The sequence below is a fragment of the Myxocyprinus asiaticus genome, chromosome 32 (genome assembly GCF_019703515.2).
Source record: "Myxocyprinus asiaticus isolate MX2 ecotype Aquarium Trade chromosome 32, UBuf_Myxa_2, whole genome shotgun sequence".
Lineage (NCBI taxonomy): Eukaryota > Metazoa > Chordata > Actinopteri > Cypriniformes > Catostomidae > Myxocyprinus > Myxocyprinus asiaticus.
The window spans coordinates 27,323,466-27,345,841 of NC_059375.1; the positions used below are offsets into that span (position 1 = coordinate 27,323,466).

A 22,376-nucleotide genomic window follows, 5' to 3' on the forward strand; every position below is an offset into this window, starting at 1 on the left:
TGTAATTGCCTCACTGGAACCCAGATTTTTGCTTTTTTTAAGGAAAAGCAGGGACGACTCGAAATAAATTTTGGTGATAAGCAACATTATGCCAAAAATGCCTGGGCATAACTCGTATTGGACCCAGAATAATACTTTAAAGAACCATGGCACTCCAGCCTTATCTGCCCCATTTTACCTGATGTCCCACTTTATCTGATGTCACCCTATTTATTTATTGAAAATGAAACCAAGCCATTAAAAAGAAAAGAAAAGAAAAGAAAAGAAAAGACTGTGTACCTGTGCTTCCTTTTTTAAATATTTTTTAATAATGTGTTGACATCATATTTAATATTTTTATACTTGTTATATACCCATTTCCCCCCAAATATACAGTATTTAATGTATTTATACATATATGTTTTTGTCTGTACTGCACAGCGTGTTTATTATTTTCCCTGTGAAAATATTATTTCGTGGAATCACGATATAAGCTCTTGCAAGAGCCCATAAAATACTTTCAACATCTGTGAACACTTTTAATATTTTTAAAGTTAATATTTGATCCGATGGAAATGTGAGACACTTCCTGTCACATGGGTTGGGGGCGTGTACGAATCCAGCGATGTAAACAAGAACGCGAAAGACAAGTCTCACAGTGTTGACACCAGCACGGGCATTCAGAGCAGCACAACCCCGCATCAAACTGCTGGCGTACAGTCATGAACCTCCCCGTCACTGTGAAAGTGAACTTCAGGGGCAACGTGAAGAAATTTCCCGTCTTGGACACGAACAAATCACAGTGGGAGACTGTGGAGGCCTGGGTAAGGAGTCATTAAGCCTTGCTCGGTGACGTTGATGTGGGGACGTTTACATTTCTTGGTCCTGGAAGGCCGTAGCCGAGGCCTACATAAACAAACCTGAACCTTAACCTTCAGTCAAAACACGCGAGCCTATAATAGCATATATGTTTAACATATATGTCAATTAGATAATTTATCTAAATCCCAGTGATGTAAACATTTCAACAAAATGTCATCATTTGATCTTGACCTTTCTGTTCGGCCATAAATCAGATGACAGCTTGTAAATAAAGCGTAGCGTTGGAAAATATTGTTTTTAACTTTACTGTGTCTACTGTATAGTCTGTAACGTTTTGGTGTCTTTATTAGAAGTTTTCATCGTAATCTGCAGTTCATGTTAGTGTTTGTTTACATGGTTAGCTGACATTAGTGTCTTCTTTATAACCTCTAGATTAAAACTACATTCGGGTTGAGTCATTTTCAAGTGAAATATTTTGACGAGGACAACGAGGAGGTAAACAATACGAATTTAATAATAGGTTGATATCATTTGAATTGATCATTATCACAAATAATGTAAGAGCATGGACACAATCAGTAGATTAATAACTAATTTTTCAAGGTACTTCTACTGACATTGTTGTCTTTTACAGGTGTGCATAAATATTCAAGGTTTGTAATAAAATTAAATGGACAGTTTCACCAAATATGTTACAATTATGATCTCATAATTCATATTAAACATTATTGTTTTTTCTTCTTCTATGTAAACATCACAGATGAATACACAGAAGCTCTGAAGGTAAGGACATACAATGTGTATTTTTAGATAAGATAAGATAGTTTACTCCAATAAAGCCCAGTGCTGTTTTCAGTTGGTGCTTTTGATTGTTGTCATCTTCATGATTAAATTATCCAGGCATTAAACAAGATGTTGTCGTTCTTTAATCTACTCATTTAGAGTGCATTTAAGCAAGCCAATCAGCTACACATGAATGTCTATAAGATGAAGGGCCAGGCAGAAGGTGGTGCAGTAAAGGCCGAGGTGAAGGAACTAAAAATAGATCCTAGACCTGCTCCGCCGTATCGAGCAAGAGTCAAGATGGCAGATAAGGAGACCCAGGTGACTCCCGAGCGGGACACGGTAAGCAGTTTGCAACATTCTTGAAAATGTAACAGAAAAATCAAGTTGTCTGTAATTGAAAATATTTTATGCTTAAATATTTTAACTGTTTTAACAATATAACTGAAACCCCAGTCATCCTCAAGTTGTTTATTATTTCAAGCATATTTTGTTATATACAAGTTTGGGAGTAATTCTGGGCTGGGCCTTTTCCAGACTGAGACAGTTTAAGAATGAGAAACTGTTTCTGTTGTCCTATATAAGCAGGTTGTGGCCAAGGAAAATAAAGGGATGAAAACCGAGGAGGAAGCAGTGCCCGCATGGTTCAAATCCTACATGGACAGGGTACTGTACTTTAAAAATGAGGATATAAAGCTCTTTTTATTTAGCTTTTGTTTTAGATTGTTTTGGGAAAATAATTGTAATTTCTTTGATATCACATATTAAAAACCTGAGAAACAAGCATGTCTTATTTAATATGTTTCAAAATTGTTCTCAATCCACTTTGCAGTTCAAAGACCAAGTGGTTCGGGAGGTGGTGGACAGAATGTGTAGTGAGTTTTCCGGCCAGTGTTGCACACACAGAGCCACAGATCTTCCAGTAGAGGAGCCAAGCACCTCTGGCACTCAGAAACCTACTAGCTCCACAACACAAAGGGCCTGTAGCTCAACTCCAAATTGCAGTAGCTGCAAAGGACCAGCCACTGGGGGAGGATATCAGTGCAGGTGAGAATGTCCTGTATTAGAAATCTTGCTGAGACACCTGTTGACTGTTTAGTGTGTCAGCTTTTCTCAAGGATATTTAATCAACACACACTGTTTTTGACAGTGGTTCCCAACCTTTTTTCCTTGAAGCCCCCCCTCCCTCTGAAATATAAGAAATCTATATTTATGTGTGTATATATATATATATATATATATATATATATATATATATATATATATATATATATATATATATATACTGATAAATAGATAATGATTTACAAATGTGTTATTTAGTAATTGCTGATGTAGTTTACTCAGTGCAATCGCTTCTCTCTGTGTTCTTTGTGGCACAACATATGCAGATAGGAAAGCTTGACGTCGTCAGCAACAGTAACTAAGGGAAGCGTGGCTTAGGTCTCCTCTCTCTGCAGTTATAAAGGAATAGTTAACCCTAAAATGAAAATTCTCTCATCATTTACTCACCATCATCCCATCCCAGATGTATATGACTTTCTTTCTTCTGGAGAACATAAACAAAGATTTTTAGAAGAATATTTCAGCTCTGTATGTCCATACAATGCAAGTGAATGGTGACCAGACATTTCAAGCTCCAGAAATCACATAAAGGCAGCATATAAGTAACTCCAGTGGTTAAATCTATGTCTTCAGAAGCTATATAATAGGTGTGGGTGAAAAACTGATCAATATTTAAGTCCTTTTTTTTTTTTTTAACCATAAATCTCCACTTTCACATTAAGTGAAAGTGAAAGTGGAGATTTATAGGAAAAAAATATTGATCTGTTTCTCACCCAAAATGATTGCATCGCTTCAGAAGACGTATATTAAAAAACTCGAGTCATATGGATTACTTTTATGGTGCCTTAATGTGATTTTTGGAGCTTGAAAGGTCTGGTTAGCTTTCACTTGCATTGTATGGATCAACAGAGCTGAGATATTCTTCTAAAAATCTTTATGTTCTGCAGAAGGTAGAAAGTCATACACATCTGGGATGGCATGAGGGTGAGTAAATGATGAGAGAATGTTCATTTTTTTGCTGAACTATAGCTTTAAGAGGTTTTGCAATTTTGCAGTGTGTGGTTATGAATTTGCAGAAATTCCATGCATGTTTAAGAGCCAAGACAAAGAAACTTACAAGCACTTGCAAAGATGCTCTGGTCTGTAAAGCGACATTTAGTGAAGTTTTGCAACAGTTGCCATGGTGTCAGTGTCTTTGGACATTTTTTGAATGTTAATGTTGAGATTTTGCTTCTGTCATGTTGAGTTAGACTAGGATGCTGACATGCTGTCTTACTGGTATAGAGCATTTTATATATCTTTTGATATCAATGAGATAGTCTTGTTTATTTCTCTCTCCTATGTGCAGTGTTTGTCCATCTTGCATCTTATGTGAGCCGTGTAGTCATAAACATGATCCCAGCCACAACCTGAAGAGAACAAGGACTCCTTTGTCGGTCCCTGAACGTGGAGTTACTCCAGAACCCAGGCAAGTCAAAATAAACACTTTGTGCTCAAAGATACTCTGAACTGCATTGATAGCATTACTAATGGCACTTCTTCAATAGTCAGAATTTTGTCTTCTATATTAGTTCTCAACTGGTGTCGCTTCAGGAACCAGATTTTTTATATTGGTGACCCAACACAGTACCAATATTGTTTATTGTACAAAAGTAAAAAATTAACCCTAAAATAAAACATTGAAATGTATTAATATTACCACGAGCTGTATAGGCATAATGATATACAAAATAATCAACAGACCTGCAACCTTTATTTGGGTTGCAACACACAAGTTAAGGACCACTGTTGTTCATAAATTAAATGGTTGTTATCTCTGGTTTATAATCTGGAATGCATATTTGGCTTCTTAACAAAGTGGAATAATTACACTAGCCAAATAATTTTTATTAACTTTGGTTCTTTCTCACTTAGGTTTCTGAGGCGGGGTGACAGGACAGTGCGAAAGGCAGAGAGACAGCGGCTGAAGGCCGAGAGGAGGCAGTTGAAGGCAGAGGTGAAGGAGATCAAGAAGAAGCTGAGGTTGGAGAAGCGAGGTCTGCTGTGGAGTGGAGCCTCCAATGGGACCACCAGCTCAGGCGTCGCCCCCGCTCCTGTCCCGTCTCTAGGCCCAGGACCAGCCCCAGCTCCGTCCCTGTGCCCAGACCCTCAAACGTCCAGTCCAGAGTAAGGGCCACACTGAGAGGGGTCAGGGCTGGGTGACCTATCTACCCAGCCCAGAACAATCATTATCAAGATTATCACATTGTCTGTTGTAGTTGAGTTATCGCGGGCAAGTGGATGGAACTACCTCAAAATACACCCGCTGCCTTTATGTATTACGTCCTTTTGTACTTTTTTTGATATGAGCTTCAAGGAAAAGACAGACGCTGAATCAAAGATGTTCTGACCATCCTCTGTGCACTCAAACCAGGGGTCCCAAGGTCTTCTGCTCCACCTTGGTGCCCACAATGACTGCCTTGTTTCTGGATGAGAATCTACCTGATGGCACTTGTCTGGAGCCAGGCACCAAGTTCATCAAGTACTGGAAGATGAGGAACACTGGCAACATCAGCTGGACTTCTGATACCAAGGTACTTAAGACAAACAGATACACTTTGTAATTTGCTAGAGGTTAAAATTTTGCATTTTTTCCTTTTTGGATTGGTTGTACTCTTGGAAAAGTTTCCACACCTGTTGTGGGCATAATGTTGTTGTATTTGCAGTTGAAGTTTATGTGGGGCAACCTGACCCTGGGATCACGGGAGCAAAAAGAGGTTGCAGTGCCCTTTCTGCAGCCAGGTCAGGTTGGTGTGGTGAGCGTAGCGTTTGTGGCACCCCTGCTTGAGGGTACCTACACTTCTCACTGGCGCCTGGCACACTGTGGGGTGCAGTTTGGGCCCAGAGTGTGGTGTAGCATTTTAGTCGTGCCAAGCTCAGGGCAGAAACTCAAATCCCACTGCAGCAAAACACTGGTGAGTGAAGAGTAACTTTTAACCACCACAAATGTTCCAATTCCATTGCCTTTTTAAGGGTTAAAGAAGGAACTTATTCAACAGAATGTTAAAACAGTGTAGAGTTCCTGAGGTAGAAATTAAATACTTCATCGTCTTTTATAGAGGACTGATCTCTGTCTAATGGGGAAAGGCAACAGAGACAGTGATGCTCAATTGTCTACCAGCTCCCGGAGAGAATACTACATCCCCTCCTACATTCCCTCTGTGGACTTACTAACAGCACAGGTATGTACTGCCAGGCACAACAACTCTTCATTATGTTAGTTCATGTGACGTGTGCCCAACTAATGTCCAAAGTCTTGTTTTTCAGGATCTGTTGTCTTTTGAGTTGCTGGATATAAACATTGTGCAAGAACTGGAGAAAGTCCCAGCTAATACTCCAGTTGGTAAGGCCTCATTCTAGGCACAATTATGTAATAAATCCTCAGGGTCTGTTCTGTGTTATATGAATAATTAGTTGGGCCTAATTTTTAGAGTAATTTTGTAATCTCTTAAGATATGACCCACTGTGTATCTCCACCTCCTCATCATGGATCCTTGTTTGGAAAGCATGGAACGGGACTAAGCAAAGTTGAGGCTGGACGTTCAGGCGGGAAAAAAACTCAAGGTTAGAGCATCTAAGCATCTTAATCTGGAAGTGTCACTGAATATCACCAATATATGGGATCTACTGATTTGTACTTATTATAGTTATTACTGTAAATCTGTGTGCTTATGCAAAGAGAAGCCAGGAGGGATACTTTCAAACCGCAACAGATACAAAGGGACACAATTTTATATATATATATATATATATATATATATATATATATATATATATATACATACTGCCGTTCAGAAGTTTGGGGTCACTTGACTGAAATGTTTCTCATGATCTTAAAAACCTTTTGATTTGAAGGCGTATGTTTAAATGTTTTTAATAAGTTTTGTAGACAAAAATATAATTGTGCCAACATGTTAATTTATTTAATTACAAAACTAAAATTTTATTTAAAAACAAAAGTTTTTGAAATGGATGATTTGGACCGAATAATAAAGAAAAGCAGCCAATAAGTGCCCAGCATAGATGGGAACTCCTTCGGTACTGTTTAAAAAAGCATCCCAGGGTGATACCTCAAGAAGTTGGTTGAGAAAATGTCAAGAGTACATGTCTGCAAATTCTAGGCAAAGGGTGACTACTTCGAAGATGCTAAAATATAACATAGTTTTGATTTATTTTGGATTTTGTTTTTAGTCACAACACAATTCCTATAGTTCCATTTCTGTTCTTCCATAGTTTTGATGACTTTAGTATTATCCTTAAATGTGAAAAATAATAATAATAAAGAATGAGTAAGTGACCCTAAACTTTTGACTGGTAGAGTGTGTGTGTGTGATATAAATAAATATATATATATATATATAATATAAATTTTTTTTTTTTTTTTCTTCAACTTAAATATTTAATGTCAAATATTTATTTGTTAAATAAACAGGCATGTAATAAGTAAAAAACCTAATGTATGAATTTCATCCACATTTTTCTAAACTATTTTTATAATTATACCAGCTGGTCATCAAAACACCTTTTGTCTTAATTTTGACCTAACAAACCTCTGCTATCTTTCAAAGGAAATGCCACTTGGTTTGATATTTTGTTATCTAATGCAATGACATTCATGCATTTTAAGGGTGGTTTAAAGAGAGAGTTCACCCAGAAATGAAAATTATTTCATGATTTACTCACCCTCATGCCATCCCAGATGTGTATCACTCATTTCTTTTGCTAAACACAAATGAAGATTTTTGGAAAATATTTCAGCTCTGTAGGTCCATACAGTGCAAATGAAAGGATACCAAAATTAGATATTTTTATTGAAAAACAGAAGGTTTAATGTTCTATAAGATGTACAGAATTACACAGATCTAACAATGTATGAATATAATCACTGAGTCATAAAGACAAGTAGTACAGGTAAAAAAAAAACAAAAAAAAAAACATATAAACACAGCACAGATGTATACATAATGTATACAGATGTATACATAAATAATTGAAGAAATAACAATAATTGTATTTTTTATAAGTCATGGGTCAGGAAAGTTCTCAGCATAAGAAAGGATTTTTTACACTTACACTTTTTATTATTAATAACTCAAAAAGCATGTATTGCTAAAATGGTCAAGGATGTGGTAAGGGACCATCTGATTACATTTCTTGGTATTATTCATCTTCAGTGTGGTATTACTGACAATACTGCCGCTCCCTATATTCATATTACTCAGTCTGCGTAGGTGCACTACTCCCTACAGGGTCACCATCTTACCCTAGGGGGGGCACCAGAAACTCCACTGGCTGCCATACCTCACACATATGAACCACGTACCAAGATCTGGGTGAAAAACAGATCAGTATTTAAGTCCTTTTTTACTATCAATCCACAATTCACTTTCACATTCTTCTTTTGTTTTTGGCAATTCGCATTCTTCTTGCATATCGCACCTACTAGGCATGGAGGAGAATTTATAGGAAAAAAGGGCGTAAATATTGATCCTCACCCACACCTATCATATCGCTTCTGAAGATATAGAGTTAACCACTGAACAATCCCTTTAAGTCCCCAAAACTTTGAGGCCACTATAGATATTCTATGTGAATATCAGCACAAGTTTCTTTAGAACATAACATCAGCGAATAGTAAGGGGTGGTTGAAAATTAAACTGTGACTAAGGCCTGAATCATTCTTGCTGCATCTGCACAGGTGCAAGGGTGTGTGCACCAAAGACATAATTAATTAACAAAATATTATGCTGCTGTCTATGTGGAATAAATACACATTCATAACTAGGCATATCACAGGCCACAAATAAAAGGCTGATGGGCTGTACGCCACCCACGGGATGCTTTTTGAGTACCTTGATTCTAAAGAATTCACTTCTTTATTTTTGGATTTTCTCTCTTATAATTCTCTTCTAAAACATAGAAAAGCATAGACAATGTACTTGGAGTATAAAAGACTTCAGTTTTGTTTTACAACCAGATTTTTAGATGTTGTGGATGATATGTGAAAGAGTGGAGCAAAGATACCGTTTTAGTGAACTTGTGGCTTGTTCTCTGTTAGTGTTGCAGCCTCAGAGACCGAATGAGCCTCTGGACATTCTAACCAATGAGGAAGGAGATGAAGACATCAGCGGGACACAGTTTGTGTGCGAGACTGTGATCCGTTCTCTCACTCTGGAGGAGGAACCAGAACGCAAGCCTAAATGCAAGGTTCGGCCCAAACTGAGCAGGCCTGATGGTGAGACACGAGTTTTTAAGTCAGTATTCTGGATGGGACTATCTGTTTTCCCAACCAAAGGCATATGGGGGGTGTTCAGGAAATATGTTTGAAAACAGAAATTACACACTTCACCAAAATTTTTATTTTTTACATGACTCTAAGATCTATCTGTTTATTTTATGAAAGAGTGACCAGTGGCTCTCAATTATTTTGCAGTTCATGACCCTGCTCGCTTTCAAGAGAGATCTTTACTGGCGAAGAATGACAGACATTTGCCAATCACTAACAGGCCAGGGGCTCCAGACCCTTTGCCAAAACCATTCATAACAGAGGAACCAATCATGCCAGGTGATGCACTGTTCAACAGCAGTTTGGTAACACTTTACAATAAGGTTCCATTCGTTAACATTAGTTAATGCATTAACAATGACTCGACCTAAATATATATATATATATATATATATATATATATATATATATATTATTTTTTTTTTTTTTTTTTTTTTTTTTTACAGCATTTCATAATATTTGTTAATGTTAGTTAATAAAAATTCAACTACATAATGAATGTTAACTAGTCTTAACATATACAACTTTTTATTTTAAAAATGTATTACTGTATGTTGGAATTAACATTAACCAATATGAATAAATGCTGTAAAAGTGTTGTTCATTGTTAGTTCATGTTATGAACTAATGTTGTTAAATTATTTTAACAAATGGAACCTTATTGTAAAGTGTTACAATCATTTTATATCATTTTTTGAGCATGCTCTTCCTTGTTATTTTTTTATATCACTATTAGGTGAACAGACATGCTGAATCTGCTGAAGTCACTGCAAATTCAGCATGCCCTTGAGCTTGCCAAAAACAAATCTGCTTTCTCTGCTGTTAAGCTGTATCCTTCAGTTCACATATGTGGTTATTCCCATAGTCTTTTCAGAGGCACTGATTGGCTCAAATGAAAACCTCTACACTGACCCAGCTGTGCAGGAGGAGAATGAAGAGGAAGTGCAGAATAGGGGATGCGAAAATGATCAAGAAGAAGCAGGAGAGTGGGATGAGGTGAGCAGCCAGGTGTCCTCTGCCTCATCAGAGGACTACGTTGTCATCCTGCCTGACTGCTTCGATACTTCCAGGCCCCTTGGAGAATCGATGTATAGCTCGGCAATGTCCCAGGCTGCAGTCCCTCTCGCCAACGAGCCAGAGGCACTGCAGATCCCGAGCACTGCTGAAGGAGAGGCCAAGGAACCTACGCCAGTTCCAGCTCTTCAAAACAGCCTGAACAGGATGCTCTGCACCTCACAGATACTGGATTGCCCCGCTCTAATTCAAGAGATGGTACCTCAACCCATAACTCTGTCACCAGCCCCATCTCTTCAAACCCACAGGTAAAAAATTAAAAAAAAGAACTCGCTAATTGTTAAATAAAATATTATGCATTGACTGTCATTTATTTGTAATCATCTAATGATTCTTTTGCAGATCAGTGAGACCTCATGATCTTGAGTTAGGACCAGAGGCCTCTGAGGAGAACACAACATGCCAACCTGAGGATGACTCAAGTGGTGAGACTTCTGCTAGGCTTTGTGTCATTTGTGGAAAAATGTATTGAAGAATATTTATAAAAAAAGCTCATAAAAGCTGCTGTTATAATAGATGGATTAAATTGGGTGATCAGCAAGACTATATTTGATATTTTAACCCCCATTACATGCATTATGTAAGCAAGTAAACACTTAATGGGTAGAAACTATTTAGTAACTGATATAACAAATTACATATGATAACCAATAGTCCAAAATTCTCTATAGTGGCTGTATTCATTGCATGCATATTCACTACATCCATATCCATTTGACTGTCACACAGTGTTGCTTCTAGGCAAAAACACAGTTTCGCAATTCCTCATAACGTACAAATAATGTACATGACTGTTTTAAGGGGTCAGAACATACTCCTTTTTAAATAATTTTATTATCTTCCCTGAGGTCCACTGATAATGTTAGTTTTTTTTTGTACCAAATAAGTACAAGTAATAAATGATCATTTTCCACCCTGTCTATGGCCCTCTGTCTAAAACGCTCGGTGTTGGTCTAAGCGCCTCCTTAAAACTTCAATGTAAACACTCACTTTTATGATTTACTAACATCGTGCAGCCCCTCAAGTACAACCATATTTGAAACTTAATCAGAAGAGAATGAAAAAGTGCCACAACATTATAAAACTAAATTTTAGGGTTTACACACAACGCACACCCAGCACATTCCATCAGAGTATATTATACTGTTCACTCAAGCACAGCAGCACCATAAACTATCAAACAGTCATGACATTTGAAATATTCATGAATGAAATTGATTACTTAATGTTTTGCGATCGGGTCCCATAGTATTTTTAACTGCCCCATTCTTCAATAACAGTTCCTTTGCAAAGCTTGAATCGTATTATCACAAGCAATCCACCTTGATATGAGCCGGCCAAAAAATGCACATACATAGTCCAAAGCACGGTGAATAGATGCACACACATACAGTAACACATGGTCAAAGACGTCCATTTAGTGAATGATTACTTACACCAACAATTAAAAATAGCACAGATGGGTGCAAGAAGGCATCCAGGTTTGTGCTCAAAATAGCAAGACCCAGAGTAGCTGATGAAACAGAATGGCTTCTTCTTTTCAGAGTTGTAATTTGACACCACGTCTTTTAAAAAGCGGCACAAGATACATGAGAATGGTCAAAGACATCTGTCTAGTGCATATTTATATACAAAAATATTTCAGAATAGTCCAAATGGGTCCTCTTTTGTGTTCAGGAATAGTTAGGCCACACCAGGTCTGTCGGATCTGCTCTCTCTCTGTTTACGAACTGAAGCACCAGTGGGCGGGGCCAAGGGTGCGATGATTTACAGTAGACGTTGATGCTGTTGCTGTAGAGGTGTTCATGAATTAATGAGCCCACTAGTGAATTAGGGAAGTTGCGGAAGTAGAGAACGAGGCGTTTTTGTGGCTTGGTATGACTAAATGCTTTTATTGTATTGGGGATTAAGTTTTAAGTTCTGAAATTTACAGTATGTTTTTTATAAAAGAACGACTTCATATATGTCAAAATTTCAAGGAAAATTTGATTTCTCTTGCCACGACCCCTTTAAAATGAAATGTTTGTGTGAGGGCAGTTCTCCAAATATGCATCTTCTACACAATGTATATGCCAGAAAAAAAAAAGAAAAGAAAAAAATTAACCACCAGGATGAAGTGTGACCAAGAATTATTATCTTGCCATCTAATATGCATCATGTGCTTGCAAAGTAAACAAAATGGGTATGTTCCCCTGAGGCAACAGAAGCACAAGCATATCTGTAGGTTGAGACATCCTAAAAGTTTTGTCTTTGCTTTGTCTCAGGGTGCAGATCAGCTCATTTAGAGGCCCCTGTTAGTGCCTTTGAGACCTGCAGCTCCCAGGATCTCAGGTAAAGCCATGCAGTGAAGACATCTCTCTGAACTCCTTTACTACTCACACATGTTACAAATTTATCACATCATAATGTTTCAGTAAAGTGAAAATGATCATGTTTTGAATTGTCATAAATGTAGTATAAATTCAACTGCAACTGCAGAGGAAATGGCTCTACAGACAATGCTTTCCTGTGGTCGACCACACGTTTTTATACGGCTAACATAAATGGCACGCTATTTAGCACAGGCCAGTCTTTAACAATAGGGCCAAGCACATTCACTTTTAGCTATCTTCCTCATAGTCTTGTTTCATACTGTCAAAGATCTCTCCAGTCATCCTGTTTGGCTACCAGAGGACTCCTTTGACATGATTGTTTTTAAACTTTTGCAGGGTGAATCATGGTGGTCTTACAGAGGGCCTGGTGAAGGGAGCACTCTCTGTGGCTGCCTCTGCTTATAAAGCACTTTTCACAGGCCAGAGCACACCTGCACAGGTGTTAAATTTGTTTTTCTCACTAGTGCATGACAATCCTTGTAGAATTAGATTGTAGACTTAATCTTCACAGAACTATATTTACTATCAATGCAAAAACTTTTAATGAGGGAAAAATTAATGAGTGCATCTTTAACTAGAAAGTAAACAGTCACAGTGTCTTCTATGTAGAAAGCAACTGCATGCAAAATGTTTGTTTTATATAATAGATAATGCAGCATGATTGTTGCACAATGCATTGTGTGTAGTCTGGATTTTCTGCATTCTTTGTTATCATACTAATACTAATTTTGGTTTGGTTCTCTCTCAGCGGCCTGCTGTTGACCCAGCCTGTGAGGATGCCTCCATGATGGCTGTATTGCAGGAGATGGGTTTCAGTAACCAGCCACTTAATCAGAGGTTGCTAAGGAAGCATCATTACAATTTGCTTGATGTGGTCAATGAGCTGGTGCAGTTGACTGACAGTGAATGGCACATCTCAAGACACTAGGAAGCACCGTGGCAACCTCAATGACTACAACATGAAGTGTAAGAATTGGAAATGACTTCATGTTACAGCATTCTCTTCAAAAGAGGAGTGGGGAGTGTTAAATGACCTTTATGTGCTTTGTTAGAGACTTTCGAAAAAGAGAACTGTCACTCAACTGACAATAGCTGCAATGACGCAATTACTTGATTGTATAATTTTAGTTTTATGTTTATAGGACATTATGAATGGGAAAACAGAATATGGTTTATTTAGCAGTCTTCATGCTATCTGTGTATGTGCCCTACTAACACATATAGACTGCCGTTCAGGTATCTTTTGTAATGCTTGATAAGACAAAAGCACTCATTTGAGACAATGTCCTGAGGGTTGCAGTTTGTTTGAACACATTTGCCTCTTGGAGGAAAGATAAGCAAGAAATGCCTGTGTTGATTTTGTTATTTGTCACAGTGACCTCTATATTTGTACATCTTATTTTCAATCACACTAATTCATATAATGCTACATAAAGGTGTCGGGCTACCAAACTTATAGGAATGTGCAATTAGTTTTTCAGTCATGCTTAACATGGCCAGCGGTCAAAGTTTTTGCTAGGCACCAATTTTGGTCATCTTGATCATTTTCTTGTACTACCAATGTATTACTACTATGAGCTGAAGGCTTATCAAAATGGCTTTTGGTGTTAAACACAGTGAATAAAAACATTCCATATTAACAGTTGTTGGAAGGGATTGCGTGTGGAGTTACTTTCATCATGTGGCTAGATATCTAAGTGTACAAGACCTATTTGCACCAGATCATTGGCTTTTGTCCAGATTGCCCCAATCAGCAGAACTGCTTTTGGTTAATGTACACACACATGAATTGCTGAAACGGTGGAATGTTCTAAAGGTTAAAATAGTTATTCCTTTAGCCAGCTTCCTCTTAAGAGACAGGAACTGAGCACAGATTCCCCAACCCCCATGCTTTCCTTGTTTTTTGCAATTTATGAAAATAAAATAGTTTTGGTAGATGTCACATTATTGAAATAATGTGTTTTGGGGAAGAAAAAAAATATAGCTGAAACTTTCCTAACAAAAAAATTTAAATACAGTAAATTCAGATTTTACCATACCGGCAAAGCCTTAAACTGGATAAAAACAACTAAATGTATTGCCCACAATTTGTAGTTTTCGACAAGAATGAGGTCTTCTCAAGATTTATTTCCACAACTGGCCTGTTAAAATGGTGCATTCAGATTCAACCGCAGTCAATATGAATGCAATATCGCTTATGACCACAAGGTGCCGACAGAACCTCAAACAGCTGATGATCAAAGCTGGAAGTAGTTGCGCAGTCAACAGTTCACACATGCGAGCGAGTCTTCAAGAAGGCAGGTGACGCGGTGTGTTTTCAATAACACATGCAACGAATGACATTAATCTGCGGGGAAAGTGAAGATTTCAAGCAAGAATGTTTCGATGAATTCACAGTAGGTGGAAGAGTGTTGTGTGGACATTTGACACAAATGCATTTCCGTTATGACACGTATTAATGAAGATTGACTGTTGATGAAGGAAGCTGGAATTAATTCCAGATGATCTTTTGTGAGTTTTGAACGGCCACTCGTCTCCTGCATGGCAGTGTGATATTGTATATCGTTCTTAATAAAGGTGTTAGCGCTTTTAAACATTACGGGTGTCTCGAAACCTAGTGAGCGCCCTTCCTAGACAGCATTTTGGGCATCCTTGGAGTCAGCTAGAATCCGCCTGTGACACCTACAAATGCTGTCTAGGTAGGCAGCTCGCTGGGTCCTCTCTGTTGTGCATATTTACTGCTAGCCATAATAGCATGGTTAATCTAAATTAACCATGACTTTCACCATATTTACCGCATAAAACTACCAGCTTTGGCATGAATTTGCTTTCATTTTTCTCAACTCGAAACTTTCATAATAGTGCCATGACCATGTCTAAAACGGTTTCTAATGTAGTTTGGATTATTAAAATTTTTACTAGACACACTTACATGACACTTTAAGTCAATTGAAATTAAAATAAATTGTGATGAGAGTAAAACTGCTTAGACACCAATAACAGCGTCTCACTTTGAACCAGATTTTTAAAGGAATAATTTGGGTTCAATACAAGTTAAGCCCAATTTTCAGCATTTGTGGCATAATATTGATTACCACAAAAAATAATTAAGATGCGTCCCTCATTTTCTTAAAAAAAGAAGTAGAAACCTGGGTTACAGTGAGGCACTTACAGTGGAAGTGAATGGGGCCAATTCGTAAATGTTAAAATACTCACTGTTTCAAAAGTATAGACACAAGACAAGCAATATGTGTGTTAGCATGATTTTAATGTGATAAAATAGCTTACAAACCTTTTCTGTGTAGAGTTATGGCCAAATTTACAACTAGTTTACCATGACAATGTGATGTCAGCAAATCCTAAAATGTCTGTAAAAATGATTATTTAAACAACTTTACAGCTCAAATAATACTTGAGTTTTAACAGAAGAATTAATGTAAGTGCTTTTATAAAAGTATAAGCTTCACATTTATACCTTTAAACTCTGCAAAAATTGGCCACATTTACTTCCATTGTAACTGCATCACTGTAACTTCGATTTTTGCTTTTTTTTTTATTTTATTTTTTTAAGAAAAGGAGGGATGAGTCAAAATTGTTTTTCTGTAGTAATCAACATTATGCCACAAATGCTGTAGAATGAGCTAAACTTGTATTAAACCCAGAATATTCCTTTAAGTGAAAACTTTAGCATGAATTCTACATTTAGACATAGTTAAAAAAGATCAAACTATAGAACTTAATTGTGTTACATAATGATTCTTCAAACATCTTTGGAGTTTTATTGTTTTAGAGATTTACTGTTCTTTGGGGCCATTTTACCGTTTTACTGTAGTTTTATTGTGTGAGCTAGATGTCTGGTTTCTTTATGTAATGTATAACTAGAACAATGCAGTATTTGTCACCTTCAAGGGCTTGTTCACCCAAAAATGAATATTCTCTCATCATTTACTCAACCTCGTGCCATCTGAGATGTGAATGAATTTCTTTCTTCTGCAAAACACAAAGATTTTTAGAAGAATATATCAGCACTGTAGGTCAGTACAATGCAAGTAAATGGTGATCAAGCCTTTGATGCTCCAAAAAAGGAGATAAAGTCAGCATAAAAGTAATCAATTCGACTCCAAATGGTTTAATCAATGTCGTCTGTTGCGATCCAGTTGGTTTTGGGTGAGAACAGACTAAAATAAAAAAAAATTCTCACTGTACATCTTGACAGCAGTCTCCTTGGCGATCATGATTTCAAGCTTGATTACACTTCCTACAGTGCCATCTAGCGCTCTGTACATGCTTTAAGCACTAGGAAGTGTAACTGAGCTTGAAATCATGATCGTGCCTAGAGACTGCAATGGCAAGATGTACAGTGATAAAGGAGTTACATTTTGGTTTGTTCTCACCCAAAACCAACTGGATCACTTCAGAAGACTTTGAATAAACCACTGGAGTCATATGGATTACTTTAATGCTGACTTTGTGTACTTTTTGGAGCTTTTGGAGTTCTGGTCACCATTCACTTGCATTGTATGGAACTACAGAGCTGAGATATTCTTCTAAAAATCTTTGTTTGTGTTCAACAGAAGAAAGAAAAGTCAAACTCATCTTAGATTGTATGAGGGTGAGTAAATGATGAGAGAATTTTCATTTTTGTGTGAACTATCCCTTTGTTAATGACACAGAGTATTCAGAGTATGTTGGTTGATTTTCTCCTCAGTTATGTATCTACAATGCATAATGCTCTCTTTTCATCGTTGAGGTCTTTGGTTTTGGTCACATTAGATCCTGCACTGTGGAAATACACCATTATGACCCAAAACAAACACGGAGAGACCAGGAGGCTTTCCAAATGGATGGACTACGGCAGTATCAGTGGGGAAGGACAGTGGGATCCATGCCCTACCTGCCAGGGCACAGGACGCATACCAAGAGGTCAGTGGCTCTGTTAACATGACACTATCTTTATATTTCTTTATATGTTATCATGTAAAATGGAGGTTTCATGGGCAGTTTGGACTCTTAGACACACTGTTCCTCTTATTCTCTCTTACTGTGACCCTTGGCTTCTCTAGGTCAGGAGAATCAACTTTTGGCAGTCATTCCTTGCAGTGACCAAAGACTGAAACCTCAACACACGTAAGTATCACTATGATAACTACTGTATACTTCTGCGATTCCTTCTGTCATGGGGTCCAATAACATTTATTTTACTCCACTATACAGTATGGGTCTGTTGTCCATTGTATTCTCAAATGTGTGTATAACATGGTTAATGTCCCACAGGAAACTGTATGTGTGCATATCAGTGGGACTATGCCTACTGACATGCTCACTGATCCTGTTTTTCCTCTTCCCTCGGAGTATGGATATGTCAGCTGTGGACCTAAAGTCATCTATGGTCTATTTCACTCCAAATACCGTTAAAATGGTAGTCACAGTAAGTGATCCTAAGTATTAATCACGCCACTAAGACGTGCCTTTGTATTGCATACATTTCTTAACTAAAATTCCTCTGTCAATATTATCCATTCTTTAGAATGAACTGAACATCACCAATCAAAATTTTGTGAGTATCCAAACTGAAGATATTGATGTGCAAGCACTGATTTTAGAGACTGTGGTTGGCAAGACCAAAATCACAAATGTCACCATACTGCCTCCTCGATCTGAGAAAAAGGTAAAACTTAATTAAAAACCTTTGTCAATCTTGACCATTACTTAAATAAAGATGTCATTCATGTTTTTTCTTTTTGTCACAGATAACGGTTGTATCTGACATTGTTATTGATGACCCAGGCCTTAAGTAAGTAATCAATACTTATCATAAATATCTTAAAATGATTACTTACTGTGTTCCAGTACATTCCCAGTACAGTGCCTGTAGAAAATCATCATACCCCTTTGGAATAGTCACTTTTTTTTTTCTTTTGTCTTACAGCCTGAAATCAAAACCCATTAAAAATATACCAGCTTTATTTACAAATAAAAAAAAGAAAGAAAAAAGCAACAGTTCCAAAAATGTATAAAAGATGAAAAACTAGAATAACAGGGTTTGAAAAGTGATCATACCCCTGGATTTAATACTTCGTAGAGCTAACTTTTGCTTTAATGCCATCAGTCTGTTTGGATATGTATTTACTAGCTTTGCGCTCCTAGATCGGGGAATATTTGCCCATTATTTCCAGCAGAATTTTTCCAGTTCAGTCAAATCGTGGGGTAAGCGGTGATGGACTGTTCATATCAAGTCCATCCACAGGTTTTCTTTTGGATTTAGGTCAGGGCTCTGACTTGGCCACTCAAGGACTTTGACTTTCCTATTCTTTAGCCAATGTGTTGTTTTATTTGGTGGTGTGGTTAGTGTCATTATTTTACTGAAAGTTGAACCACCTGCCCATCTTCAGTTGTTGAGCAGAGGGTCAGATTTTACTCAAGAGTTTCGGTGTACATGACAGCATCCATTTTCCTTTCAATCCTGACCAATTTCCCAGTCCCTGCTGAAGAGAAACACTCCAACAACATAATGTTGCCATCATCATTCTTTACAGTAGGTATAGTATGTTCTGGGTGGTGTGCTGTGTTTGGTTTTCTCCAAATATAGCGCTTCGAGTTCAGTCCAAAAAGTAAAATTTTAGTCTCATCTGACTATAAAACCTTTTGCCATTTGCGAGGTGTTTTTTAAACAAGACTTAGTGTGGCACTTTTTCAGAAGAGGCTTCTTTCTTGCCACCCTGCCATTCAGGCCAGCTTTGTGTAAAGCTTGGGAGATTGTTGTCACATGCACAGACCGATCAATCTCAGCCATAAGGGTTTGTAAATTCTTCAGTTGCCTTTGGCCTCTTGATATCTTCCCTGATCAATATCCTCCTGGCATGGTCATCCAGTTTGGACGGACGGCCCAATTTAGTTAAGTTTTTGGGTGTGCCATGCGCTTTCTCTTTCATTCAGCTTCTGCCTGTGCTGCTTTGAGCACAAACACGTCATGAACGCATTCTTTCGCCTATCTGCACTATTTTTAATTGTTGGTGACAGGATGTATTCAACGATGGACGTCTTTGACCGTTTTGGTGTGTTTCCGGTGATGTGCGCATAATTTCACCATCTTTGGACTATGTATGTGCATTTTTTTTTTCGGCTTATGTCAGCATGGATTGCTTGTGAACTGTCATAATACGATTCAGGCTTTGCAAAGGAACTGTTATTGAAGGAGGGGGCAGTTAAAAACACTTCAAAAACATAAGTAAAGCGTTTCATTCATGAATATTTCAAATGTCATGAGAGTTTGATAGTTTATGGTGCTGGGTGATAACAGTTGTGCTTGAGATGAACAGTTTAATATATTCAGATGCAATGTGTTGGATGTGTGTTATGTGTAAACCTTGCAATTTTGTTTTATAATATTCTTCCGATTGAGTTTGCTGAATTTGAGGGGCTGCATGATGTTAGCCAATCAGAACAGTGGGTGTTTACATTGAAGTTTTAAGGAGGTGCTTAGGCCAAAACCAAGCGTTTCAGACAGAGGGCCAAAAACAGGTTGGAAAATAATCATATATTACTAATTGTGACTGTTTTGGTGCAAAAAAAGCTTTCATAACATTATCAGTGGACCTCAGGGAAGATAATAAAATGATACAAAATGGCACTTCATGATCCCTTTAAATTTCCAGGGTGTAATGTGACAAATTATAAGGATTTTGACATGGTGTGATGACTGTCTATAGGCACTGTTTAAGTAGACATCAATGTAAACTCTTTATTATGCAAAATGTACACAGAAACCTTCTGTAATGTCATTAAAAAGTCTATTTCTTTTACAGTAACTACTGCAAATCACTTTCCATTCAGATTCACACCTTATTCTTGCATTTGCAGTAAGTATTGGCCTTTATGTCAACATAAACCTATCTGTACAAACTTATTTTAACATTAATTTGGCTGACTCATTGAATATTGGTTGTCAGTTTTTATTGAATGCTGTGTTTTGAAAGGTATTCATCTTCATGCCTGGTATACCTTGTAAATGTACAACATTCAATGAAATCAATTAATTTTAATCACTAATTTAATGAATTAATTTTATTTCACACCACATAGTGACACTAATATGAATGGTAAATCATATCACATAAAAGCAGTTTTTTCTCAGTGGCCAGCCAATTTGTTTTATGAAAAACATTTTTTTTTTTTGTCTAATTTTTAACAATACTCTCAGTATTGTTTACTTTATGGACTTCGACCTGTTTATCAAAAACAAACAAACCCAAACTGAAATAATAAAAGGATTTTCATAATTTTAAATTTAATTCATTCTAAATTCTGTGCTGTAAAGTTCTAAATACATTTCTGACATATGTATATTTCTTATTTAAAGGAATGTTCTGGGTTCAATACAAGTTAAGCTGAATCAACAGCATTTGTAGCATAATATTGATTACCACAAAAATTTATTTTGACTCATTCCTCCTTTTCTTTTCCTCCTTTGCAAAAATCGAAGTTACAGTAAGGCACTTACAATGGAAATGAATAGGGCCAATTTTTAACATTAAAATATTAACTTTTTCAAAGGTATAGCCACAAAACAAAGGATATGTGTGTAAACATGATTTTAGTGTGATAAAATTCCTTACTAACCTTTTCTGTGTAAAGTAATAGCTAATTTTACAACTTCGTTGCCATGACGATGTAATGTCAACAAACCCTAAAATGACTGTAAAAATTACGATTTAAAGAATTTTACAGCTCAAATAATACACAAGTTTTAACAGAAGAATTAATGCAAGTGCTTTTATAAAATTATAAACTTCACATTTCTGTTTAAACCCTCCAAAAATCAGCCCCGTTCACTTCTATTGTTAGTGCCTCACTGTAACCTCGATTTTTGCTCTTTTTAAAGATGAACAAGTCGAAATTAATTTTTGTGGTATTATGCCACAAATGCTGTCGATTGAGGTAAACTTGTATTGAACCTGGAACATTCCTGTAAGTTACTGGATTGTAAAACTCAATTTTAAACTATGCATGTCATATTTCAGTTGTTAGTTAAACAGAAATTATACACAGCAATTCATATTTAGAACAGCTAATGTAAAATACCTTTTGTTCTCTACAGACTGACTATCAGAGTCTCCTACTTGTCCCATTCAGAGCAGATGTCAACAGATACCTATGAGTATATTGACTGTGGAGTGAATTCTACTATCCCACATAACTTTCCTCTGCTCTGAGACAAGATGACAGCCAATGTATGTCCCTGAATGCAGATGTTTAAAAAAAACAAATCTAAAAATTATTGTAATTTTATGCTCTAGTTTACAATAGTCATTCATTTAAATAAGGTGTTGACTACATTGACAGTGACATATTAGATACAATATAAATGTCACCGGAATAATGAATGTTTACAGTAATTTAGATCACTTATTTGTAATTTGTTAGTAAGTGTTTACGTTATATAAACTTATTTTAAAATTTGTATATCACATTAAATTGCACATTAAGTTGTCTTTGCATTTTATTTCATTTATTCTTGAGCAAAAATACAATCAGAACTCAATTCTCCAGTTCTATTTTAATGAGGATTTAATTCGTAAAACAGAACGATTGATTGAGGTTTACATCTAAAATACAGATCTTGATCTGTACAGCTTCATCTGTGGCGTTGGTTCTTCACCATGGTCATCCTCACCATTGCTGGGAGTACTGTAAAGACTGGGGCAAATAAAGCACACATCTTATGTAGATGCTGCTTTTTCTAGATTATCTTCTCTTTATAAGCTCTTTAAATCACTGTGATATTATACATTCATATAAACAGGTGTTGGACAAGTGATGATGCCAAATAGTAGCTACCCATATTGCAAGTAGATTGATTACAACTGCGTTAACATTCAATCTATTATCCTTAAGTAGGGGGATGAATACTTATTAATTCTTGGCATTTCAGGTATTGCTTTTTTATTATTATTAAA

At 36.8% G+C, this 22,376-nt stretch overlaps 2 protein-coding genes across 5 annotated transcripts; both read left to right on the forward strand.

Moving 5' to 3' along the window:
• The first annotated feature begins 590 nt into the window (after positions 1-590).
• On the forward strand, positions 591-14,065 carry LOC127423312 (next to BRCA1 gene 1 protein-like). 3 transcript variants are annotated; one of them, XM_051667503.1, is made up of 21 exons: positions 591-803; positions 1,234-1,296; positions 1,436-1,454; positions 1,562-1,584; positions 1,744-1,926; positions 2,170-2,250; positions 2,417-2,631; positions 3,998-4,117; positions 4,564-4,815; positions 5,063-5,222; positions 5,355-5,603; positions 5,748-5,870; positions 5,956-6,031; positions 6,142-6,252; positions 8,747-8,923; positions 9,122-9,253; positions 9,840-10,296; positions 10,391-10,473; positions 12,313-12,379; positions 12,757-12,859; positions 13,169-14,065. In XM_051667503.1, the coding sequence occupies exons 1-21, from the start codon at positions 702-704 to the stop codon at positions 13,346-13,348; spliced, it is 2,976 nt and encodes a 991-aa protein (XP_051523463.1). In that variant the 5' UTR covers positions 591-701; the 3' UTR covers positions 13,349-14,065. The 3 variants fall into 3 exon arrangements, with proteins under 3 accessions (XP_051523463.1, XP_051523464.1, XP_051523465.1); XM_051667504.1 differs by having other exon boundaries at positions 2,173-2,250; XM_051667505.1 differs by lacking the exon at positions 1,234-1,296.
• A 599-nt stretch (positions 14,066-14,664) lies between these two features.
• Positions 14,665-21,910, forward strand: LOC127423083 (transmembrane protein 106B-like). Of its 2 annotated transcripts, none has more exons than XM_051667116.1 (8): positions 14,665-14,816; positions 17,194-17,343; positions 17,484-17,547; positions 17,695-17,848; positions 17,948-18,088; positions 18,171-18,214; positions 20,226-20,279; positions 21,518-21,910. In XM_051667116.1, the coding sequence occupies exons 2-8, from the start codon at positions 17,220-17,222 to the stop codon at positions 21,630-21,632; spliced, it is 696 nt and encodes a 231-aa protein (XP_051523076.1). In that variant the 5' UTR covers positions 14,665-14,816; positions 17,194-17,219; the 3' UTR covers positions 21,633-21,910. The 2 variants fall into 2 exon arrangements, with proteins under 2 accessions (XP_051523076.1, XP_051523075.1); XM_051667115.1 differs by having other exon boundaries at positions 14,796-14,931.
• The last annotated feature ends 466 nt before the right edge of the window (positions 21,911-22,376 follow it).